The 26,579-nt window shown below is 48.5% G+C and overlaps 1 protein-coding gene across 1 annotated transcript in view; it reads left to right on the forward strand.

Annotated features, from left to right (window-relative positions):
• Nxn (nucleoredoxin) overlaps positions 1–26,579 on the forward strand; it is a 148,067-nt gene that overhangs the window by 109,622 nt on the left and 11,866 nt on the right. The window contains exons 2-5 of the mRNA XM_075991604.1: positions 16,891–17,008; positions 20,764–20,897; positions 21,529–21,629; positions 23,183–23,289. Of these exons, the coding sequence (XP_075847719.1) occupies positions 16,891–17,008; positions 20,764–20,897; positions 21,529–21,629; positions 23,183–23,289 (460 nt within the window). The remainder of the gene's footprint in view (positions 1–16,890; positions 17,009–20,763; positions 20,898–21,528; positions 21,630–23,182; positions 23,290–26,579) is intronic.

The raw sequence follows: 26,579 nt of genomic DNA on the forward strand, positions 1-26,579 counted from the left end.
GTTTGCTCAGCAACTGATTTGCGGCAGTATCCAAGGTCTGATTCATGGGGACGTTCCTCTCATGGAGGAGAAAGTGGCTTCTGTCTCAATCTCGGAAACTATGTGCTGTCCGTGTGGGTTCTGTGGCACCCATGGCTTCTGGAACCAACCTACGGGAAGGTGCTGGCACACTTGGCCTGGACCTTTAACACTGAAGTTGGGGACCTGCCGTGCCTGCCACTGGATGTCCTGCATGCTGTCACATGTTGAGCATACGTTGGGCTGGGGATGTAACTGAGGGGTAGAGCACCCCCTCATGATACCTGCAAGGCTCTGTAGTCCGTCCCCAGCGTCACAACAGAAGCCATCTTGCGAGTGTGTTGTAGAAGACATGCATTGATTTGTTTGTTGAGGAGCGGTCTTTCTAGACAGTGCTGGCTTACCTGGTACTCACTATGTAACCCAGGTTGGCGGAACTCATGGCTATCTTTCAATGTCAGCCTCTTTGAGTTGCTGGGATTATAGGCATGTGCCTATCTCCCTGGGTTTTTGGTTGGTTGGTTGGTTGGTTTTGCTTTATTTTTTGTAATTGTGTATTCATCTTGTCTGTGAAAGAAGCCCCTGCCTTTCTTACCTCCATCCTCAGCGTTAGGGTGGCACACCTTGGGGACAGAGCTGTCTGGAGGAGGATTCACAATTGGGGACATAAAGGAATAGTTTTTCTTGGCAAGTTGGGGTTCGTTCACAGCCTCCTTCCCATGGAGCCTCAGTCTGAGAGGAGACTGATTTTTCTCACATCTGCACACATACGACATGCAAATTGTATTTTCAGCTTACATTTTAAAAGTACTGCGTTTCTAGGGCTGGTGGTTGGCACAGAGTGAAGTGGTCCTGGGACTAATTTGTTCTATCATCTTAGGCAAATCATCTTGCACCCCCAGCATGAGGAAGGGCGTCTTCCTTAGCGCCCCAGTCACACAGAAGACTAATATAGTGGTCCTTCATATCTGAAGCTTTGCCTTCCATAAGTTTCAGTTACCCACAATCTGAAACATTACATGGAGAACTCTAAAAGGGAGCAGCTGTCTTAAACTACACGCTCTTCTGAAGTTGCATGATGACATTTTGTACGATCTCATCTGTTACCCCGCACATCCACGTTGTATATGCTACCCTCCCGTTAGTCTCTTCAGAACCCCCTTTGTCAGCAGGCAGATTGTTGGGGACAGCCTAACCCTTACTTTAGTTAATAATTGCCCTAAAGCACCCCAGTAGTAATTCAGATACGCCAAGGAGAAGAAGCTTCATGGTGCTTTTTTTAAGTGAAAAGTGAAAATTTGTTAATAAGGAAAGACAAAAACAAATCCCCAAGTCGTCAAGACCCATCAGGGGAGTGAGTCCGCTCTTGGTGAACTTTTGGAGGGAAATGAATACAAGGTATGCTTTGGAGCCTCAAATTGCAAAACTGTGCACAAAGCATATGGTAAATTATTAGTTAAGATGGAGAGGGCGTTAAATTTGTGTACAAAAAGAAAAATTAACAAAAATCTCATAGTATGCATAAGGCTTGGCGTATTTAGGATGTGTCTGAAATGGATGGGGAGAAGGGCTGCTTTATGCCAGAAGGGCCTTTGAGAGCTCCCAGAGTGCTGGTAGTTTGGGCTATCCTTCACCACTGCGTGAAGCAGAGAGGACTTCTCCCTCCACACATATCCCCCATGTCTGTCTGTCTAAGAAGTTCTCTCTACACTGACACCCCCCATGTCTGTCTGAGGAGCTCTCCCTCCATAGACATCCCCCATGTCTGTCTGAGGACTTCTCCCTCCACACATATCCCCCATGTCTGTCTGTCTAAGAAGTTCTCTCTACACTGACACCCCCCATGTCTGTCTGAGGAGCTCTCCCTCCATAGACATCCCCCATGTCTGTCTGAGGACTTCTCCCTCCACATACACCCCCCATGTCTGTCTGAGGAGCTCTCCCTCCACGGACACCCCCCATGTCTGTCTGAGGACTTCTCCCTCCACAGACACCCCCCATGTCTGTCTGAGGAGCTCTCTCTCTACGGACATCCCCCATGTCTGTCTGAGGAGCTCTCCCTCCACGAACACCCCCCATGTCTGTCTGAGGACTTCTCCCTCCACATACACCCCCCATGTCTGTCTGAGGACTTCTCCCTCCACATACACCCCCCATGTCTGTCTGAGGAGCTCTCTCTCTACGGACATCCCCCATGTCTGTCTGAGGAGCTCTCCCTCCACGGACACCCCCCATGTCTGTCTGAGGACTTCTCCCTCCACGGACACCCCCCATGTCTGTCTGAGGAGCTCTCTCTCTACGGACATCCCCCATGTCTGTCTGAGGAGCTCTCCCTCCACGGACATCCCCCATGTCTGTCTGAGGAGCTCTCCCTCCACGGACACCCCCTATGTCTGTCTGAGGAGCTCTCCCTCCACGGACACCCCCCATGTCTGTCTGAGGAGCTCTCCCTCCACGGACATCCCCCATGTCTGTCTGAGGACTTCTCCCTCCACAGACACCCCCCATGTCTGTCTGAGGAGTTGTTTACAAGGAACAGACACTTATTCTAGCTGGCAGAAGCAGATTGGGTTAGACTCTTGGTCGTCAACCCCACGGGTATCCAGATCAGGAAATGGAGTGCAGCTGGGACCCAGCAGGACCAGACACCAGGTCTGGCTTCCACCCTGTAGGGGCTGCAGTCTCTGTCCTCTGCTCCTCTCTGTTCTCTTCCTCTCTAAGGTCTTGATGCCACCCCTCCTTCCTGCTATTTCCTGTCTGTCCTGTCTGCCCTTGCCCTGAGCGTTGGCCTGTCTTCCTCTTCCTGGCATCTACCAGCATCTCCCTTGCTCCTGTGCCCACTACACTTAGGAAATGATCATTCGCTGGAGATAAACTCGCTGCAAGAGGCCAAGAGCTTGGAGGGAGAGTTTGTCCCAAGGCCAAAAGGATCAATGTGGTGTCCTCCGGCAGCCTGCAATACCTATGATCTTTTTTTAAATTTATTTTTGTTTCATGTGTTTGAGTGCTTTGCGTGCATTTATGTCTGTGCACCACCGGCAGGCAAAGAGGGTGCTGAGCCACCTGGGACCGGAGCCACAGACAATTCTGAGCGTCGTGTACATGCTGGGGACTGAACCCTTAGCCATCTCCCCAACCCCCACACCTCTCGTCTTACTGAATTCATCTTTGTTTCCTTGTCTACATTCCCAGGAGAGAGAATGATCACATTTAAGTCCAAATGTCCATATGTACCTGCTCTAGTCACCTGTGGCCTGGGCTGGAGCTCAGGGAAGAAGTGAGTATCTGGGCTCTCGGCTGCTGGCGGTGTGGCGGGGCAGGAAGGACAGACACCTCATAGAGAATGGCTAAGAGGAAACCGGCTTGCATACTTATTAGGCTCTATTCTTCCCTTAAAGGCTGAGAGTCCCGTCTACATTTCTGTCCCCACACCATCTGGCGCAAATAGTTGGATTTAGTTGTTCATTAAATACCTATTGATGGCAAAGCACAAGGCATTTGCATGGCACGGACTGGAGTTTCCGCCAACCGCATCCTGAGGTGCCGTGCTCGATCGTCCAGGTGAACCCTGTCCCCTTCTCGTCACCTTCATCCTAAACAGAGAGACATTAACCGGGGGAACTGGCTACTTATGTTCTCTTTCTCTCCATGGGGCATTTGGAAGCAACTGTATGTGTGTGTGGCAGGGGGTGGGGGGCGGCTTTGAGTTAGCTGTTTACTGCATTGTAAAAATGGCTTTCCGGCCTGAGTCTGAAATGTTTGTGTCTTGATGGAAACGCCCATTTAAATTTCCTGCTTGGTCATGGCTAGGCATGAACCTGGCAAATACTATTATTTGCATCAGTGCCTTTTAGAGATTCAAAACAACAACACTCAGTAATTGGAAATAAATTGTTGGTGGTTGACATCCTTTTGAGAGTGACAGGGACTGAGTCAACCTCTGCTTCGTTACCAGTGTTTCATCGTCGATCCTTCTCAGACTCTATTTTTAGGATGGCATCATTTAGCAAAAAGAGAGAAGTAAATTGATGTTTCTTTGTGAGAAGAGGGGAGCGCAACACCACATTCCACGCTTACTCCTGTATTTGTTTCTGTATTTATTTCTGTATTTCGTACATTGCTCTTTTCCCCTTATTCTACACGAATCCCTTGGATGCATCAATTCGAGGACATATGTTTGTGGCTCACACACATCTGTCTTGAATTTCATCTTTTCCACCCCGTCTTCTAGTTTCCAAACAATTTACCTCCCTCTCTTTCTCCCTGCTGTTCCTTATTTCATTGTGCTGTGGAACCTTTCAAGGACTGGCAGAGGGGAACAATGCAGGCCACAGTCTGTTTCTATATAAAGGCATCTTGGGACGTGGCAATCACAGCTTCTTAGGATGGGATCCGAGCTTTTCACTCTGGACACAGCTGGCCCGTGGCAGTGTGGCTGATGGTGTTTTCAGAGCCGAGGAGGCGCCTAGCATGCTGGCTTCCCAGTGAGGTGATGTTACCATCTTGGACCAATCCAGCCCAGTTTATGGAGGGACTTCACATGCCAGGCTCCTCGCAGACCCAGTGTTTAGGATTATCTTTGATCTCCATCCCTGCAGACGGGGGAATTTCTCACATCATTGTAAATGCTTCCCCTCCTTGTCATTTGGCCTGTGCTCAGTGGGGACTTCCTGAAGCAGGAAAGTGGTAACAAGGGATTTATAACTGGGTACTCAGAAAGTTCTGCCAAGAAAACAGAGCTCTGTGAGCAGCCAGAGAAGGCAGAGGGGACAGATTTTGTCCCCTGATGACATAACAATCAAGAAGGAGATTGGAACGAGTGCCGCACTGAGTGCTAATGGCTCCACGGTGGGACAGGTATGGGTGGCGCTGAAAGGATAAACCTCGCCGCCATTCACACAAACCACGCTTCCTGCTCTTACTTTCATTTTGGAGAGCCGACATGGAAAAGCTGGGCCCGCTGGCTTGTAATTTATAGCATTTGGTTTAGGAGGCGTTATGCAGTCGCATTCCTGATCTCCTGGAAGCTGCACAACTTGGTGAGGCTATCTGCTCCATTTCTGGTTTGGATTGCAGCTCAGTGAGTAGCTGTTTAGGAACCATGGTGAATGTGTGAAATACAATAGTGGCTCGCGTGGTTCTCAGGCTTCGTCTGTGGAGTCACATGTGCGAAGCAGCTAGCACACTCTGTTGGCCTGAAGACGACATCTCGAGTGTTTCTTAAGCACCTTCCACAGAAGGAACTAAAGATGAAGGGCTTGGTCCCCTGCGGGTACTTGTTCTGGTGAAGTTTCACTCCAGCCCCGGGCACCCAGATACCCAAAGAGTCTGCAATGTTCGGGTGGAAGCTTCGTCACGAACCCCTGGCATCCATATACCCAGAGTCTGGAATGTTCTAGTGGAAGTTCCACCCTAAACCCCCTCCTGCATTCCTCTCCAAACCCTGCCAACATCTCAGAAAGCCAGCCAAGTGATGACCCCTCCCCTAGAGATGCTCAAGACCACTCCCACAGGGTATTTAAACTGTACCCCAGAAAACAGACACTTGGTTTTTTGGTCCCTCTTTTCCCGTCTCCTCTCCGGCAGGGCAGGGGGAGGTGTGTGTGTGTGAAGAGGTGTGGAAAGCCATCCTGGAGAGTTTTACCCATTAAACCTGGGCTTTTTATAATTTGGTTTGATTTGGTCAGTTTTGATTGCTGCATCGGTGGAGAGGCTTATCAGGGTGCAGAAATTCTCAGTACTCTCATTCAGTGAGGACTGAAATGGACTTACAGCGGCAAGCTCTGCGTGGTGGTGGGCGCATTCTGGAAGGATGGGATTTCCTCTCCCTGTTGACTTGGTGGATCACAGCTAAAGATCCCTGGCCTCCAGTTTGTCCCGTGTCTCCTTCCCCGGCGGCGGTGGAGTGGCTGAGGGCAGCAGCACATGAGACATGCTCCCTGCAAGTGCTGGGCTCTTTGAAGGTTCGTAGGAAATCAGCCCGCAGCGGTGAGGCCCTGGCTTGTCAGCGGGTGAGAACTGAGGCATCTGGGAGAGCCCTGTGGTGCTGTCCCCAGAGCTAACACTGTTTCTGAGAGGAAACAGATGGGTGTCTGTTTTCAGACACAGGTTTCTTGGTATGATTTATTTTTCAATTTAAAATGCTGGAGGAGCTGAAGAGATGGCTCAGCGGTTAAAAGCACTGGCTGCCTTTCTAGAAGACGGAGGTTTGATTCCCAGCACCCGTATGGCAGCTCACAGCTGCCCCTTACTCCAGTTCCAGGAATCTGATGCCCTCTTCTGGCCCTTGGGCCACCAGGCACACACGTGTTTCTTAGACATACATGCTAGCAAAACACCCATATACATAAAATAAAAGTAAATCTTAAAAACAAAAACTACTAACAGAGAAGCCTCACTGGCCCATTTTTTGCAAAGCCTTTTTACTTGCTCTTGTAAATGTTTGCCATATCCTTACTATGGAGCCTCAAGAGCTGGGTCATTTGGGGTAAATGGGTTCCATCTACCACCTTCCAGCTAAGGGGGAACAGGTAGGAGGTAACCTTGCCTGGACAAGCAGATCCCCAAATCTGCAAGGCATGGTCCTCTTTCAAAATGGTCGTCCATCATTCTCAGGGTTTCTCTGTATAGCCCCAGCTATCCTGGAACTCGCTCTGTAGACCAGGCTGGCATCAAACTCAGAGATCCGCCTGCCTCTGCCTTCCAAGTGCTGGGATTAAAGGTGTGCACCACCACCACCTGGTGGTGACATGTCTTTTAAAGAAGGATACAGACCAAGGTCCTCATGTCTAAGCAATTGAGTACTGCTTGGTGTGAATGTCGGGAACATGAACACTCTTCCAGTTCTATCAGCAGATCCGCAATGACACAAGCCACAGAAACTCTATCCCCCACTAGACGTGACTGCCCTTGGGGCCTCAGACTGGCTATTTGTCCTGTTGTCAGAGGAAACTTAATAGCCATTTCTTTAGCTTTTCCAGCCTGTTATTAAAAGGGTGTTCCAAACCACTCTGCCCAACGGAGGTTTGGGGACCAGATGGGCTGTCGGCAACCCCTCTGTCAGCTTGTGGGAACTGCAGCATGGGGAAGCCCGGCCACTTCCCCTAGGCTGCATCTGCGGTGTTGGCTGCTGGCGGGGAAGATCCTGGAAGCCATATGCCCCTTTGTAGTCTCAGAACACTGAGCCTCCCCAGTCATCGAGTCGTTCAGGCAGGAAATCGGACAGATTGGTAAATAAATGGCTCTCCTTAAATGCTGGAAATGATGCCATATTCCAAGAATTAGGTGATGAGTGTTCCAAGCTAGCCCTCAACTGGAGGAATTCAGAGGGGTTTGAATTTTAGCATCTTTATTTTCTTTTCCTGAAAGCGTCTTCCTATACAGCTCTGGCTGTCCTGGAACTCGCTTTGTAGATCAAGATGGCCTCAGACTCACAGAGATCTTGTGCCTCCTAAATACTGGGATCAAAGGCATGTGCCACTATGACCCAGGAAATGTTAGCACATTTAAAAGGGACCTTTAGCCTAGCCAGGTGTGGTGGCGCAGCTTTTAATCCCAGCACTTTGGAGGCAGAGTTTGAGGCCAGCCTAGTCTACAAAGTGAGCAATGGGAGGCCGCTGAGTTCTCATAGGGCAGTGGTGGATCTGACCAGCCTGGCCCCATCTATACGCATCTTTTCCTTGGTCTTACATGCTGTTTGTTTTCTGGGCCAGCTCCAGACAAAGGAAGGATGCAAAGGGCATAGGGTACAGGGGCAAAGAACCCTGTATCTCTCCCTCCCTCCTATTCCATCCCTCTGTCAGTTCACCCGCCTCTCATTGAATACACAAAACACTGTTCTTGGCTACCAGCTCTACCAGGCTGTTCAGATTCCAGCCATCATCCAAGTCACATCCTGGGGATCATGCTGTAGGAACAAGGAGATCAAAAATCTGCTCTGAGCTCTGGGACTAGAACAAAGTCTCCAGGAGCAGTTAGAGGCGGTGTTGGGATAACAGCAGTGAGATCCATGTGAAGTCAGGTGTGAGCCTCCGTCTCTTCCACACCCACTCACCTGGGCCAGGCTGTGGTCTGAGCACTCAGCGTAACTCATCCGTTCTTCACCACAGTCCGTGCCTGCAGGCTCTGCTAACCCATTTTACAGATGAGGACGCTCAGGGAGAGGTTAGCTGCTTTTCCTTGAGATCACTGATAGGCTGCAGCTGCTTCAGACACAGGCATCTTAGCTCCAGAATCTGTAAGGTAGGTGGGAGGCGGGGGATTTTACTCTTGGCCCCTTTCCTAGCCTTGGGTTATGTTTGTTTAGGAAGGTGGGTCGTGCAGGCAAGGCTCTGTTTTTGAGTGCCCGAAAGGGTGGGCTTGACTGCAGTCAGCAGGGGGTGGAAGGGCAGGGGGCGTTTGCCTGAGAAGGCTCCAGCTGACCTGACCACGCAGCTTGCTGATTAATCCTACATCTGTGTTAGCTTTGGCTTCATCCCACAGATTTGCAGCAGCTGTTGAGAAAGAAAAGCCTCAGCCCCTCTGTCAAGTGCAAGAGCCAGTCCTCAGCTTAGCAGATCCGGGGTCACACTGTGAGCTGGGCCTTCTCCGAAATAACCAAGTCTCATTTCCCAGAAGCGTCCTCAGCGCGGCTAATGGAGTGGCTTAAATGAGCTCTCTTCCAGCTTGCATCTTCACAAGCTGACCAGTCCCGGGCCTGCCCCTTGTGATGGTTACTGTATTGCTTCACGGCTCGCTATCAGAGATTTTCTGGCCAGCATCCCTGGGCTGATAGTTCCAACCACAACCTTGGAACCAGAACCTGCCATCAGGCCCAGGACTGGAATTTTCTAGAAACTGGATCGCCTATTTGGTCATCCCTTGTGATTTCTGCCAAGTTGAGCTAATGTTGCCTCTTTGTTCCTTTCCTGCATTGCTTTGTGTTTCCTTGCTTCTGAGTTTGGCTAACTAATCATTTGATATTTGTTTATTTGTGTGTGTGGGGGGTAAGGATCAAGTCTTCAGGTGATGTTTATATGTGTGAGAAGGAAGGGTTGCATGTGCCTGTACACATGTGCGTGCCTGCGTACATGTGTGTGAGTGCATGCACACGTGTGCCTGTATAGGCCAGAGAAGCATGTCAGGTGTCCTGCTCTATCACGTCCCACCTTACTCTATTAAGTCAGGGACTCTCCCAGAAATGGATCATGCAGGTGTTTTGTCTAGACTGGCTGGCCAACATGACCAACGATCCTCTGTGGATCCCCGTGCTGAAACTACACCTGCCTGTAGTCCCACGGATGCTGGGGATCCTGTCGCAGGTCATCATGCTTATGCATCAGGTGCTGTTGCTCAGTGAACCATCTCTCCAGTCCTAATCATTAATGTCTCAACATTTAGATCTCTAAGGGCTAGGGGTTTGCTGTGACCTATTCTATTGCAGTCACCTGGCCTTTAGGAAACGGGAAGGAAAAGATCCTATGAGTGGCAGATGCCATTGGAATGAACCTAGGGTAGACTCATGGCCAGGATAGTCACCAGAGAGAGGACAGATGTGGCTGGGAAAAGTCCCTGGCACTTTCCAACTGCAGCAGTGACTGTGGATGTGACCCTTTTTAAATTCACACATTGCCTTGGGGTTGTAACTCAGGAGTACTGTTGTCTGAAATAACTAAGGCCCCAAGTTTGACCACCAGCACCAACTTAAAAGCATTAAAATGCTTACTTTGCCATTGACTGGCTCCAAAAATCTCCCAAATCCAGTGGCATGTGAGCTCTTACCCTCCATCCAGCCTTCAGGTTCAGAGGCAGCTGGATGGGGTGAACCTGACTCAGCACGCCCTCCCTCCTACGCCTGCCTGCATCAGATTGCGCTGTTTCCATGCCTTTAGTCGTTTGAACCAGAGGCAGGAAACCAAGTAGGAATTCCTTCCAGAGTCAGATGTGGTGGCTGGGTTCACGTAGCAAAACCACAGAGACAAAAGCCAAAAGGATTCCAGCAGGGCATGAAGACACATGCCTGTAGTCCCAGTTACGTGGGAGGATGAGGCAGGAAGACGGCTTGAGACCAGGAGTTCAAGGTTAGCCTGAGCAACATAGTATCACTCTGTTTTTGAAAAGAAAATCTCTCTCTCTCTCTCTCTCTCTCACACACACACACACACACATACACACACACACACACACACAATCAGAAAATCTGAAAGTAAGGCTGAGTTAAGAGGCAACCACAAATAGCTGACGTAAAACAGGGCCTCCAAGTGTCTCCTGTTGCCTAAGGTGCTCCTGGCAGAATAGCCGCTTTGGGAAGAGACCCCCATCCCATAAGTCATTTACAGCCTACTAATTGTGCACTCGATTGATGAACTGTAAAACAAAGCTGACAAGGCAGCGTTCTTCCAAGAGGACGCTGACAAGACAAGGGGGAAGTGAGCATAAATTGGATCCCAGTGTTAATGAAGCATAGCATGTATATCCGGCTCTTACAGTGAAAGTGTTTCCACATGTGACACCTTCCTTGGGCTCACGCACGATGCGGTGAGGGTATATGGTGTGCTCTTAGGAAGGTGTGACCTGCCCACTGAAGAGGAGTGAGGTTCGCGGCCAGCAGGTGGCCTGTTTTCTCTCTGCTGACATGTTTCCTCCTCAGATGAAACTTTAGATGATGAACAACTGAGGATTCAATCTTGGGGTTCTGGGGGTTCTGGGGCTCTGGGGGTTCTGGGCGCTCTGGGGCTCCATAGCAGGGTCCTTGGCCTGGAGTAAATGAAACCCTCGGTTCAGTCCTCAGCACGCACACACACACACACACCCCACCTACTCGATTGTAATACTGACAAGAAGATGAGCTCACTTTTGGAGGTGCTTTCTTTGGGAAGATGGGTTTGGAGATAGGGTCTCTCTTTGTAACCCTGGCTGTCCTGGAACTCTGTGTAGACCGGGGCTGGTCTCAGACTCTCAGAGATCCACCTGTTTCTACCTCCTGAGTGCTAGGATCAAAGGTGTACACTACTATTCATGGCTGCCGGGGTGCTTTTTTAAAAGTGCACTCAGCTCACCGCAGCACGTTATCTAGATATCACCACTGCCCTGAGATGAAGGAGCTAGCGGCAGTATGTTATCTAGATATCACCACTGCCCTGAGATGAAGGAGCTAGCGGCAGTAAGTTATCTAGATATCACCACTGCCCTGAGATGAAGGAGCTAGCGGCAGTAAGTTATCTAGGTATCACTACTGCCCTGAGATGAAGCTCACCGCAGCACGTTATCTAGATATCACCACTGCCCTGAGATGAGGGGTGGTCTGGACGCTGTGGTCACTCATTAGGCGCTGACAGCAGAACCTTGGCATTTACCACCCACTTCATGCTGGCAGCTTAGGTTTTAGGCAGGTGCTGCTTCTGTTTGACATTTGAGTGGCAGGCATAAAGGTGGTCCCTGTTGTGTCAGAGTCAAGATCGGTCCAGTATGAACTCTGTTAACACAAAGAGTCTTTGTTGGGGCCCCACAGACATACTGTAGCTCTGCAGGTCCCACCAGTGGACTTCAGGATTCTTGAGCTCCGTGATATCACCCACAGACTTCTAGTGTGTGCACTTCTTTTTCTCTCTCTCTTTCTTTCTCTCTCTTTCTTCCTTCCTTCCCTCCCCCACTCCCTCATTCCTTCCTTTCTTTTTGTTTGGTTAGTTTGGTTTTGAGATAGGGTTTCTCTATGTAACAGTCCTTGCTGTTCTGGAACTTACTCTGTAGTTCCAGGCTGGCCTCAAACTCAGATCCGCCTACCTCTGCCTCCCAAATGTATATTTTTCTACAATGGAAGTGTATGCATGACCTCCCCTTCCAATGGTTAAGAAGCCTGTTTTTAGAGGCTTCTGGGAAACCTTTAATGGACCTTAAGGCACAGTGAATAATTCTTTTTTTTTTTTTTGAGACAGGGTTTCTCTGTAGATTTAGAGCCTGTCCTGTCCTAGAACTCTCTCTGTAGACCAGGTTGGCCTCGAACCCACAGAGATCCATCTGTATCTGCCTCCTGAGTGCTGGGATTAAAGGCATGCGCCACCACTGCCTAGCAAGTGAATGCGTCTTGAAGCTCAAGCTTTTCTCATATCCTTCAGTGTGGTAAGAGCCCTCAGCAGAGGCAAAGATGACCACTTCAACCTAAGGGCCAGCTTTCTGGTCAGGTATTAAGATCTGATTCAGGTGTGGGGGCGAGGTGCTGTAGAGATGGCACATTGGTTAAGAGGGTCTTCTAGAGGATGTTGAGTGTGGCTCCAGCACCCACATCTGGAGACCCCCAACCCCCTGTACTCCAGCTTCAGGGCATCTGATGCCCTTGTCAGGCCTCCAGGGGCACAGCACACAAGTCGTGCACAATCACAGATGTGTGCATGTGCGTGGGAATTCTAAAAAAAGAAAAGAATGGCTGGAGAGATAGCTCAGTGGTTAAGAGCGCTGCCTGTCCTTCTAGAGGACCTGGGTTCGATTCCCAGCACCCACTTGAAAGTACACTACATTCTGGAACTCCAGTTCCTAGAGATCTGGCACCCTCTTCTGTTCTCCAAGGGGAATCAGACACACATGTTGTACACAGACATAAATGGCATGCAAAAAAACCTCATATACAAATTAATTCATTAATTAATAAAATTTAAATATTGAAAAAGAAAAGGTCAGACTAATTTTTTTCTGGGCCTTCTGCACTGTTTCTAAGCCGAGTGACCTTGGTCTTGGCCTGAGAAAGCTGGGCCACAGACAGAGCTCACCGATGAGGAAGTTCCTAAATAAATCACTGTCCTAAACTAGAGCACGATGGGTTAGGCTGTGAAAGGATCGGCTCTTCGATCCCTTTCTAAGCATGGAAGCAGCAGATGCTCCCCTAAGCCAGGCCTGCACTTGGAAGAAAGACCCAACAATCATTGGGAATAGGAGTCACGACCTGCTACCCTCCTGCCCTCCCGAGACCCGAGGAAGGAACACTCCCCACTAGGTAGGAGGGAAGACTAGGGTTATCAGAGTTCTTAGTTCCCCATGATGGATCCTTCGAGAAAACCTATCTGTGCTGACAGGGGGCAGAACAGCGTGCACTGAGTTCTTCTTGTCTGGCAGTACACCATCTCTACCAAGCATTTAGAGCCCGGGTTGCCTGGACACTGATGTCACTCTTTCTTTTTGCTTTCATTGTTAGTTTTTTATACCCCCCCCAAAAAAAAACAACTCACAAGGGTAGGACTGGGGAAATGGTTCAGTAGTTAAGAGCACTTGCTTAAGTTCTTAGCACCCATGTCCGGCATCTTACAGCCACCTGTGCTCCAGTACCAGGAGATCTGACACCCTCTTGTGGCTTCCAAAGGTACCTGCATACATGTGACACACATACAAACACATACACAAAATAAAAATAAAATAAATATATGATTGGACTCCAGGTGGTTGGTCAGTCAGCCTGTCTGTTAATCTGTCTACCTACCTGTCTATTACCACTGAGATACACCCTGGCCCTCTTTTCCTAAGATACCTAGGTAGGGGACTAGGGCTGTAGCTCTGACTGCATCTCCTCTGGGCCTTGCAGCCAGCCTCCTGCCTTTTTACAGGTTCCTTTGGCTGCAGGTGGCCTTCTCTATGTGTGTAACTTGCTTTGTTAGAAGTCTGCGTCCCCATGTCATTCATCATGCATGTGTACTTGTGTGTGTGTATGTGTGTGTGTATGTATGGAGATAGTGCCTCTCACTAAAATGTGGTCCATTCTTCTAAGCTTGCCTTTACTCTTTCTCTGCAAGGATTTCTTTCTAGTCCCTACAAGTGTCTAAAATTATTGTTCCATTTTTATTCTTATTTATCGTCTTTTTCACCCATGAGAGCAGAAGCTCTACTCAGGGCAGCAACTTCATCGGCCTTGTTCTATCTCATGCCTCCTGTGTTTAGAAAAGACCTCGCACATAGTAAGCACTCAGTTTATAGCCGCATAGTGAATCTCAGCCTTGCCAGTTCTAAAACACAGAAAAAGAAAGCCCGATGAGTCGTTAGCTGTACTTGAGCTGTACAGTGCGTTACTAGCCATGTGCGTGCTAACATCAGTTAGTATAAAATAGCTATAGGCAGGCTTTTCTGTCCCACCAGCCAGTTCCCAAATAACCATGTAGAGACTACTTGCTAATTATAAATGCTAGGCCGCTAGTTTAGACTTGCTGCTAACTCTTTTTTTTTAATTTATTTATTATGTATACAATATTCTGTCTGTATGCCTGAAGGCCAGATGAGGGCACCAGACCTTATTACAGATGGTTGTGAGCCACCATGTGGTTGCTGGGAATTGAACTCAGGATCTTTGGAAGAGCAGGCAATGCTCTTAACCACTGAGCCATCTCTCCAGCCCCTTGCTGCTAACTCTTATAGGTTAAATTAACCCGTGTTTCTTACTACCCTCTGCCACACGGCAGTTCCTTCTTTCAGCACAGCACATTCATCTTGGTTCTCTCCCTGCCTGATCACGATTCTGAGTCTCCTCCCCTTCTTCACGCTCTTTTTGTCTGCAAGTCCTGCCTAACCTCTACCTGTCCAGTTGTTGGCCAGTCAGCTTCTTTATTAACCCAGCCACAGTGACACATATTCACACAGTGTAAAGAAATATTTCCCAGGTAGCCAGGAAAGTGAGGTGCATTTTCTCTCTCAGATTGGAAACGCTGGCATCAGTGATAGCACTGGCACGGGAGCTAGGAAACAGACTGGCTCTCTCCCTTGCTGCTGCCAGGAGAGAGTGTGGTCTCGGCTTTCCCAAGCGATGGATCCTGGGTTAACTCTTCATTTTTGTTATTGGCTCTTTTCCAATTTTTTGAAGTGGCTAACATCCCCCCCTCAAAAATTACATTTTAAACAATAAAAATTTCAATTCAGTGATCTCAATCTTTCTGTTTAAATTTTTTTCTCCCCCCTCCCTCCATTCCTCCCTCCCTCCCTCCCTCCCTCCCTGTGTATGTATGGGCAGAGAATGTGCGGGTATGTGTTCCCACAAGGAAGAAGGTATTGTGTCCCTCCCCTGTTGTTCACTTATCTCTTTGAGGGAGGGCCTCTCTCTATACCTGGGGCTCAAGTCTCATCTAGGCTGGAAACCAGCAAGCTCCACAATCCTTCTGTCTGCTCCCACTGGAATGAATTATAGTTACAGGTATTTATCTAAGGATAGCAGGCTTGTCACATGGATGCTAGGGTCTGAAATCCAGTCCTCATAATCGTGAAGCCAAGCCATCGCTCCAGCGCACAACCCTCCCCTGCCTTGGACACCTTTAGGGAGCCTGGTTGGACTCTGGCACAGGAAGTTTAAGTTAATAATCCCAGTGGAGTGTCTTGTTTGTTGTCAATCTCTGAAGTGTCTCATGAATATCCTGGGTGCCACTTAGGAGGCAGAGGCAGGTGGACCTCAGAATTCCAGGTCAGCCTGGTCTATAGAGTGAGTGTCAGGACAGCCAGTGCTACACAGAGAAACCCTGCCTCAGAAAATCGGGGTGGGGTGGGGTGGGGAATCTCATCAACGGCTAGGACTGGTGAGGGAAGATCAGAGTTCAAGGCTAGCCTGAGTTTCATCACTAACGCTAAGTCAACCTCAGCTACGTGCTGAGACCTGGTCTCAAAACAATAACAATAAAGGATGCTCGATCTGAGCCCAGGTCAGGCTTCTGTGCAGTGACGCAGTGGTGGTCGGAAGCTGTGCACAGCTGCTCACAGCCACCCTTGTGAAGAGGTTGCTTTTGAGCCCCCACCGGAAATGTGGGGCTGGTAAGCAATCAAGCACGGCCACCCAGTTTGAAGCAGGATCCAATAACCCTTCCGCCAAGCCATGTGTCTCTATAGGCTGAGAAGCCTCGCGTTTCTTGGCAGATCCTCCGCCTGCAATTGTACTAAATGTCATCTGAGCCCCAACCGCTCACCCCTTTCCTTGCTGTGTGCAACCACCTTCACCTCTGGGGCTGTTACCCTTCTACACATCCCTGCCCTGTTTGGCCAGTGGCTAAACCTCCCTGCCTGGACTCCCAGGTCCCCCACAAGGGAGTCCTACAACCCTTGTGCACCTGTCTTTTGCTTCTTTCTGTTTGGAGATCTTCATGGTGTTGGTGCTCGGGCCTGGTAGTTACATCTCAGAGCACGCAGCAGCCCACTGAAAGGGTGTTCACCCCATGGCCATGAACAAGCAATAGAGCCTGCAAAAATCTGGCTTCTTCCAGGGCTTTGATGTTCCCAGGTTCTCAGTGTCCTTCTTAGACCTAAAGGTTCTCCCTGCCAACATCAACACTCAGCCAGCAGCCTGGAGGCTGTTTGGAGTGGCACTGAGAGCTGAGGGCTGGGGCCGGTTTTTTGCCTGCGTTCCACAAGACAAATGGTACACATATATAGCAAGGATGCTATTCCAATCACAGGCCTGGACAAGTGTAGAGAGTGGCGCACGTTTGAACGATTTGTCTTTGCTGGGAAACTTGTTCCCTTCTCCCTGGCTGGTGACCGGCTGTTGCTTGCTGCCTGCTGCTGGGTGGAGCTGATTCCCTTCCTTCCCAGGTCACCTGGGAGAAGTCCCACTGCTCTCCAGAGATAGAAGTTCTTTATTGTGACTATCAGATGTTCCCTGGGGACCGAAAAGAGACTAAATGTCCCTCTACCAATGTTCCACCTCTGTCACAGCACAAACCTTCTAGGCCCCCACACCCTACAGGACCACAGGGGCACCTGGGGTTATAATTTAACCCAGCCCTGTTGCCTGGCAGCTCTGATTTGAGTCAGTTATTCCCGTATCGTTTTTCCCTTCTAATGCTTTTCCACTCATCTCTTCCTGGGGCTGAGGGACTTGAAAGAACTCTGCAATTAATTTGGATTGGGTTTAACCACCTTATCCTGCTTTTCTTTTTATAGCTTAAACTTTGGAACAAATACCGAATCTCCAACATTCCATCGCTGATATTCCTAGATGCTACCACAGGGAAGGTTGTGTGCAGAAATGGGCTCCTGGTGATCCGAGACGACCCAGAAGGTAGGTTGGATGTGCCTGACGCCCCCTCCCCAGCCCCACTCTATCCCCTCCTGGACATCAGTACTAATGAAGTGCTGTAAGTAGGTTTACATGACTAGAGAATATTGTCGGGACGAAATTACTCTATTCTCCAGGTCATGGTTAAGATTTTTAAAGGCTCAGAATGTCCCTCCAGGGTGACATTAATTCCTGGGCCAAAGCAGATGGGATCTGGGAAGGAGTGCTCAGCTGGAGGGCTGAGGAGGCTGTTGAAAAGCGGCAAGAGCCCAGATACTGAACCTAGTGCTGTTTCCTTGGCCGCGGCTACATTAACAAGAAGAGTCTGCATATGTATAGGAGGAGTCCTCTTAAAATATAAGAGTAGTTGGGCGTGGCAGTGTATACTTTAATCCCAGCACTCAGAAGGCAGACGCAGGTGGGTTTCTGTGAGTTCAAGACCAGCATGGTCTGCACAGCAAGTTCCAGATAAGCCAGGGATACACAATGACACCCTGTTTCAACAAAAACAAAACAAAACATATAACACACACACACATATATATAGGTATACACACACACACATGCACATCCACACACAGAGCAAAGGGCTGACGACTTAGTGGGTAAAGGTGCTTGTCACCAAGCCTGACACCCTGAATTCCATTCCTATGGTGAAAGGAGAGAAAACCACCATGTTGGAAGGAGAGAACCAACCCCCATCAGCTGTCCACTGTCCTTCCACGTTCACGATATATAGATACAGGGAAATAAAAAATAAAATATAGAGTGTCCTTTATCCAAAGTCCTTGAGTGTACAGCAGGCGCCTTTACCTGCTCAGCAATCTCACTGGCCCTCCCTACTTGAGAATCCTGGGATGGCGTGGTGGAATTGAATCCATCCTGGGTAGTACCCGAGGCGGGTATTCCTAGGCTCGGTCCTCAGTTGGATTGGGAACAGAAAGACTTGGATTTGGGGATTTCTTAGATTTGGGGATATTTGCATATGTCACTAACTTAACCTCCAAAATAAAACTTAACTGTCCTTAACCTCCAAAATAAAACCTTGGGGCTTTGTTTGTTTGTTTGTTTGTTTTGTTTTTTGAGACAGGGTCTCTCTGTGTAACAACCCAGGCTGGCCTCAAACTCACAGCGATCCGCCTGCCTCTGCCTCCCGAGTGATGGGATTAAAGGTGTGCTACCACAGCCCAGCATTCATTCATTCATTTAGTCAAGAATTCATTGTTTGCCCAAGCTACCTTGAAACTTGCTACATAGCCCAGGCTGCTCCAAATCTGTGCCCTTTTCCTGTCTCAGTCTCTTGATCACTGAGGCCTGAAATCTGAAATTTCATGACTGTCAAAAAAGTTTGGAGCCAGACAGAGGTATCACATGCCTTTAATCCCAGCACTTAGGCTTTTTTTTTTTTTTTTTGGTAGTGGTTTTACTCTTTGGAGGGCCTGCCACTCAGCTCCCAAATAAATCACACATAGATTCTTTCTTAGGAATGACTAGATTTAGCTTGGCTTATTTCTAGCCAGATTTTCTTATCGTAATTATACCGGTCACCTTTTGCCTCTGGGCTTTTTCCTCTTCTTACGTTCACTCTTACTCCATGGCTGGCTGGGTGGCTGGCTTCTTCTTTTCTCACTCCTTGTTCTCTCTTCCTCCTTCTTCCTTTGCTCCCTTTTTCTCCTTCTATTTATTCTCTCTGCCTGCCAGCCACACCTGTCCTTTCTCCTGCCTCACTATTGGCCATTCAGCGCTTTATTAGACCAATCAGGTGTTTTAGACAGGCAAAGAATCACAACTTCAGGGGCTGGAGAGATGGCTCAGAGGTTAAGAGCATTGCCTGCTCTTCCAAAGGTCCTGAGTTCAATTCCCGGCAACCACATGGTGGCTCACAACCATCTGAAACGAAGTCTGCTGCCCTCTTCTGGCCTGCAAATACACACAGACAGAATATTGTATACATAATAAATAAATAAATATTAAAAAAAAAAGAATCACAACTTCACAGAGTTAAACGAATGCAACATAAAAAAATGCAACACATCTTTGCATCATTAAGTAAATATAACACATCTTAAAATAATATTCTGCAACTCTCAAAAGGCAGAGGCAGGCAGATCTCCTGTGATTTCAAGACTAGCCTGGTCTACACAGTGCCCTCCAGGACAGCCAGGGTTACCCAGCCAGGGTTACCCAGAGAAACCAACCCTATCTGGGGCGGGGGGGGGGGTGGATCTCAGATTTGGATTCAGAATGCTTCACCATGTCACCGACGTCTCCATCTCTGTATTGTTCTCTTGGCCTCAGTGGTGAGTGCACTGCCTTGCCTGGTGTGGTTTAAGTCCCAGTTCCCAATGGCCCTGCTCATGCTGACCTGCTGGCTGCTGGCCATGCACTGGGAAGTCTGCCTGGACCACATAGTCGGGGTCTGGCCAAGGTCGGCACTTCTCTTCTTGCACTACCCAAATACGAGCTGCAAGGATTCATCCTTGGTCACAAAGTTTTACAATAAACCCCCATCCTCCGGATATGGTGGTATAAACCTGAAGCCCTGATATTCTGGAGGCTATGAAGATTCTGAGTTCAAAGTCAACCTGAGCTTTGATAGCAAGGCCAGTGTGGTAGGGCACCTTTTAATCCCAGCACTTGGGAGACAGAGGCACATGGTGGCACTCTGTAAAATGAAGCCAACTTGATCTGTATAGTAAGGTCCAGGCTAGTCAGAACTGTGTTGTGAGGCTTGAGATAGGAAGGGGGTGGGTAGAGGGAGATTTCCTATGTAGGAGGATTGCCCTTTGTAAAAGTCAGGACACGGTGAACTCATACCCCACCAACTCCCAAGATTAGCAGTCTAGGCAGCCTCACCACCGGCTCCTTGGCGTTTTGTGTCCTCTGGTTTCCGGGTGGGCGTGGACACCTGCATTTTTAACTGGGCTCTCATCCCTGGCCCCTCAGGCGATTTTGAGGCAGTGGGCCTTGGACCACCCTGTGAGCTGGGAACACGCTAGCTCCTCCTCCTGCTGGGAGCCTAAGTGTCAGTGCTGACCATCTGGGTTTTGGAAGTGTCCATTTTTATTACATTTCAGTTTTCACTGGTTCCCTAGGCCCCAGCCCAGGCTGTTGCTTTAGAGTCTCTGGGGGCGTGGCCTACAGTGGGTTCTGGTATACATTCCGGGCTGGGAACCTTGGAGCTGGCAGGATGGGATTGAATCGCAATCTGGGTGGGGTAGTATCTGATGTAGGTACCTAGGAGGTTGGCTCTGGTCTGGTCTCCTTTCTGTTCTGCTTGTCCGTCTGTAACCTTGCTTCTGCATCTGCAGCTAGCCGTTTGGAGAGGGGCCTTCTTACCCTCCCGGCGCAGGAACCACTGCTTAGGCGGTAATGAAGCTGTGCTATGGACGAGTTTCTGGTTTTTTAATTACGTTTCCTAACAGCTTGTTTGGTGTATGTTTGTATTGTGTTTGTTGGCGCACACATGCCCCTGCATACATGTAGAGATCAGAGGTTATTACTTGAGAGCCTGTTCTCTCTTTCCTTCACATGTACCCGGGATTGAACCCAGGCTGTGAGGCCTGGCTCCAGACACCCTTAGCCACGGAGCCATCTTGCTAGCCTGAGTTCCTTTGTTTCTGCGTTGGCTGCAGATCCTCTGGCTCGGCTAATAAATACTTTACGGTGGCAAAGCTGTGCCTATAGTCCTGAGGACTCGTAGGTCCCGGGCCACCGCAAAGAGCCTTGACATTCTCACAATCTGTTGCCTGTTTCAGGTCTGGAATTCCCTTGGGGACCTAAGCCCTTCCGGGAAGTCGTTGCAGGGCCCCTGCTTAGAAATAACGGGCAGTCACTGGAGAGCAGCAGCCTGGAGGGGTCTCACGTGGGCGTCTATTTCTCTGCGCACTGGGTGAGTGTTTGGTCTCTCCTTAGTTTAGACTGAAGGAAGTGAGCGAGTCACCACTGGGCCAAGAGTGCTAGTCTTTGCAAGGTGGGGAACTCTGACAGACATTCCCTGGCTTTGCCTTTCCTTGCTCATCGATGACAGTAAATGCTCAAGCTATGGATGGTGGCAGCAAGAAAACGACCTCTTGGGCTGGAGAACAGCGGTTAAGAGAACTAGCTGTTCTTCCAATCTTGAGTTCAACTCCTAGCAACCACACGGTGACTCACAACAGTTTGTATCGAGATCTGGTGCCTTCTTATGGCCTGCAGGCATACATGCAGTCAGAACACTGTATATATAATAAAGAAATAGATCTTTAAAAAAAGAAAAGAAAAGAAAAAGAAAACGACCTCTCCGCAGCCATCCTGATGAGATTTCTCAGGCTCCCTAAGGGGAGGTATCTCACAGCTAACTGCTGCACACTGCCTAGGCTGGCCTGTGTGTGTGCCTACTGATTGCCAGGAAGAGATGCAAGCTTACTTAGCTCTTGCATAAACTGGATTTTGCTGTCCCAGCCCTACCCTTCTCCCCTGGCCCCCAGTGGCCAGTGCTGGAAGTAGAGACTTGTAATATGGCAGGGGCTCTTGTCTTTCAGTGTCCACCCTGCCGGAGCCTCACCCGAGTGCTGGTGGAATCCTACCGGAAGATCAAGGAAGCAGGCCAGAAGTTCGAGATCATCTTCGTCAGCGCAGACAGGTACTGTGTACCCCTGAAGTGTCCGCCCTACGCCGCTTTTCCGATAATGGCTTCTCCCCATTTCTTTTACGTCATATGTCTTCCTCAGTGTAGGCCATAGAGTAGAGCCCAGGGAAGACCAATCTGGAATAGTAAGTAACTCAGATAAACCTTACAGCAAACACTGAGGCACGTCTCAGTCCAGGTTGTGGTCAGCTGAAATCAAGATTGCAGTTTTGGTTCAGCTTTCTAGATCGTGAAGGGGAAATATGGAGGATGGAAGCAAGCTAGAGACTAGAATGATGTGATTGTTTTGTGAGTATATGTATTCATTTTCTTCAACCTGGCCACACACTCTGTCTAAGGCTACTTTAATGCATGTGGAAAAGAAATCACGTAAGTCAAGCAGTGGTGGCGCACGCCTTTAATCCCAGCACTCTGGGATGCAGGGGCAGGCAGATCTCTGAGTTCGAGGCTAGCCTGGTATACAAAGTGAGTTTCAGGACAGCCAGGGCTACACAGTGAAACTCTGTCTAGGAAAAACAAATGAAAGAGATGGAAGGGGGTGGGGGGAGGGAAGAAGGAAGGAATCATTCATCAATCAGTCAATCAATCAATCAATCACCCAACTGAGGACGGTGTAGTTTTTCATTCCAGAGCCTGTCTCCTTAGCCTCAGTGGTTTCTGCGTCTCACCTGTCCATTCACTGATACATAGTCTTCAGCTTAGCGCTCCAATCAGGATCCAGACAGACATCAGGAGTTTCTGCCTCCTGAAGTCCTGGCCACATAGACTCTCAAGATGCCACATTGTAGCTTTGACATTGTACTTCCTGTGCTATTTCTTGGCTCATGGTCCCACCCCACAGTTCCTGGTCTCAGTGCAACGGACTGGAGACAAGCCTGAAGACATTTAAAGCTTTAAACTGTATCATCTTTATTGAACACAATGTCTATACCAATAAATTGCATCCATTTTAGGTTTGTAGTTCCCTGAGCTTTGCCCCACATGCTTACCCATGTCACTATTGTCAGAGAGTCAAGATACAGACATTTCCATCACGTAGAAGGCTCCCTTTTGCCCTTCCTGGTCATCACACATGGCCGTAGCCAGCCCTAATGTGCTTCTGTAGCTTCAGTGTCTTTACCTTCCTGAACATTTCTCGTACGTACAGTCATAGGTGTAGGCTTGGTTCCGAGTTCTGTGCACACCGCAGCTCTGCATGCAAACTAGGGGTACACGGGAACACAATCGTGGTGTGTATTCAGTCTGAACCTTTTAAAAACCAAACATGTCTGTGCTGACGATGAAAAGTTGTGCATAGGCATAGTTGTAGGATGCTGGCCTGGCCTGGCATGGTTTGGGAGCCACCTCGTGGATGGACTCATTTGCTTCTTGGTGAACAGCAGAATGGGTAGAATAGCGAACGCCTGTATTCTGGTGCCTGCGGCGCTAGGTTAGGAGCTTGATGTTAGGAACCTCAACCCTGTAGGTGCTGGTATGACAGTAATGGCAGGAAGGACCGAGTAGAAATACACACAAGAGAAAGACATTTTCTCCACATCTTTCTGTAGGTCGGAGGAGTCTTTCAAGCAGTACTTCAGTGAGATGCCATGGCTCGCTGTCCCCTACACTGATGAGGCCCGACGGTCGCGTCTCAACCGACTGTATGGAATCCAAGGTAAGCATCCCAGCCTGAACTCTGTGCAGCCTGGATGGAAACCTGCCCAGCTGGGCTTCCACATCCTGGCCTTCTTTTTAGCAGAGAAAGAATATCTTTGAGACAAAGCATGGTGGTGCATGCCTGTAACCTGAGCATCTAGAAGTCAGAGGCAGGAGGAGCGCCAGTGCCATGGTAGTCTAAGCTATATAGGGAGATTCGGTTTCAGTAAGACCAAAGCAACCAAACAAAAAACTAGGTTTTACTTTCTGAGTGTTCATGTTCCTCACATGTTTTAAAAATTACTTGGACCAGGCAGTGGTGGTGCACACCTTTAATCCCTGCACTCGGGAAGCAGAGGCAAGCTGATCTCTGGATTACTTGGGGACTAGGGACTGGAAAGATGGCTCCGCGGTTAAGAGTTTGCACTGTTCTTATAAAGAGTCCAAGTTCAGTTCCCAGAATCCATATCAGGAGGCTCACAGTGACCTGTAAGTGTAACTCCAGCTCTAGGGAACCTGGACTCACCTAGCTTCCTTGGGTATACACAGAGACATACTTGTGTATATATACACACACACACACACACAAATACACAATTTAAAAAATAAAGTAAATCTTTTTAAAGAGAACTTGGGGTGAATTTTATGGCATATAAGATGACTTATACCTCATTACAGCTGCTCACTTTGGGGTTCTGGGGTGGGGTAGTGTTTTTAAGTGCTTGCTCCAGTAAAACAGTGCTTCTCGTCCCCTCGAATGGTGCTTCTGATGTGGATGGCCTATGGAGCACATGCTTCCAAATCCACTGGACCAGCACCTCCCCTCCAAGGTGTCACTGTCACACAGGCTAAAGGATAATCTTTGGTTCTGTCGCTTGGAGTCCCTGAGCTTCCATTTCCTCCTCTGCAAATTTGGCATGATGAACCTCTGACAGAAAATTGCTGAGAAGTAATATAGATGAAACACTTCTAACAAGTCTGTGTCTGTGTCCGCGTGTCCGTGTCTGCGTGTCCGTGTCTTTATGTGTGAGTTACACTCATACTATCTTTCAGCTGAAGACATTTCTTCAAGGTGTTGACCGCTGGATTTGCCTTACAGTGTTGTTCAGAAATAAATAATAATATCACAGAAACAAGCTAGATTCTTCCCTAAGCTAGATAAAACAGCTCCTTCCTGTAGCTCAATGGGTTCTTTCTTGGAAAAGACAAGGGTAGGTACTTGCTTAGGCTCCCTCCCCGCACTACAAAAACAAACAGAAATATATGGGGTTGAGTTTTGACTTTTCCACCATTGGGATTAAGTTTCCTCGCTCTAAAAGTGACTCAGTTTTCTACTTAAAGGAGACATGGCTGTCTCTTTGTGACTGTTCAGTGAGCGAGAAGCTGCTCCCAGCTTCATAGTCCTCAAGGCCATGCCATAGGCCCCTAACTTATGACTGAGGCCTTTCTTTATTTTTTATTTTTATTTTTTTTTTTGATTTTCGAGACAGGGTTTCTCCGTAGCTTTTTGGTTCCTGTCCTGGAACTAGCTCTTCTAGACCAGGCTGGCCTCAAACTCACAGAGATCCGCCTGCCTCTGCCTCCCGAGTGCTGGGATTAAAGGCGTGCGCCACCACCGCCCGGCAACTGAGGCCTTTCTTGAGCCTACAGGCAAGATGTACTAGTAGACTGGTTGAGCCCCAGGGACGATGTTGTCCTCCAGTGGCAGCCTCTTCTGGTGACATTGAAAGTTCCATCTTCATCTGTGTTAGCGGTTCATCAGTGTTGACAGACCGGTTACCTAGGCTCTCAGCTTCAGACGGGTGATAAGGAAGGCGTGGCCAAGCCACTCAATTCACGGCCCCATGGCTCAGGTGGTGGAGAAGGAGGGATGGTGACACCCTGTTGACTTTGCCCTTTCTCCACTTCAGTCTGTCCTGGTCGTAGCCCATGGGATGGTCTGTCCATATTCAGAATGAGTCTTCTAGTTAGCCCTCCATAGACATGCCCTCACAGATACATGGAGAGTGGTGGTCCCTGTCTCCCGGGTGATTCCAAACCCGGCCAAGTTGATGGTGAAGATTACTATCACGTGGCTTTAGCATCAGGCTTTTGAGAATTCCTGTTCTTCATATACAGCAGTGAGTGTGGATGAATAGATCTTTAAAAACATAATAATAAATTTAAAAAGAAGAAATCCCACTTTATAGGGATTTATTCTAGGAAATTATCTCATAGCACCTCTTAGAAGCTGAGCTTCTCAAGCAGGTGGTATATTTGAATTTCTCTTTATTTATTTGTTTGTTTGTTTGCTATATATTTATTTATTGAACTTCTACTTATTTATTTTTAGAAGGTTTTTCCTAAAGTTTTTTTTAATTAATTTATTTATTATGTATACAGTGTTCTGTCTGCATGTATACCTGCAGGCCAGAAGAGGGCACCAGATCTCATTACAGATGGTTGTGAGCCACCATGTGGTTGCTGAGAACCGAACTCAGGACCTCTGGAAGAGCAGTCAGTGCTCTTAACCTCTGAGCCATCTCTCCAGCCCTTTCCTAAAGTTTGTTGTATATGGGAGTATTTTGCTGGTACCCAGGTCTGTGCACCACATGTGTACATGGTGCCTTCAGAGGCAGGAAGAGGGAGTCAGATTCTGTGGAATCAGAGTTGTGGATGGCTGTCAATCACCATGTGGATTCTGGAACTCAAGTCTGGGTCCACTGGAATTATGCCAGTGCTCTTAACCGCTGAGCCAGCTCTCCCATGGTTGGTTGTTTTGTTTCTGTTTGTTTTGAGACAAGGCATTACTCTACGGCCTAGGCTGGACTGGAATTCACCATGTAACCCAGGCTGGCCTAAAAATCATAGTAACCTTTCTATGTCAGCCTTCCTGTGCTGAGATCACAGGCACAGGGCACACACCTTTATTATTTATCTATTTATTTATTTATGTTTTGTTTTTAAGCAGGGTCTCATTATGTAACCTTGGCTGGCCTGGAACTTGCTATGTAGATCAGGCTGGCTTCAGACTTGCAGTAATATTCCACTTGCTTCTGCCTCCCAGGTGCTAGGGTTATAGGTGTATGCTGCCATGCCATGCCAGGCTGATGAAGTAGCTTTACAGAGAAGTGCTAGTGCTAGAACATTCCCTAAGTGGTACCCAGGCTGAGCTACCTCCACCTGGTCTTTGAGAGGGAGAGAGAGAGAGAGAGAGAGAGAGAGAGAGAGAGAGAGAGAGAGACTGAGACTTGATCTGACAGTCATCCAGGTCCTCTCTATTGTCTTGACTGGCTTGGGTGAAAATATATAATACAAAAGGAGCATGGC

The sequence above is a fragment of the Microtus pennsylvanicus genome, chromosome 11, assembly GCF_037038515.1.
Source record: "Microtus pennsylvanicus isolate mMicPen1 chromosome 11, mMicPen1.hap1, whole genome shotgun sequence".
Taxonomy (NCBI): Eukaryota; Metazoa; Chordata; class Mammalia; order Rodentia; family Cricetidae; genus Microtus; species Microtus pennsylvanicus.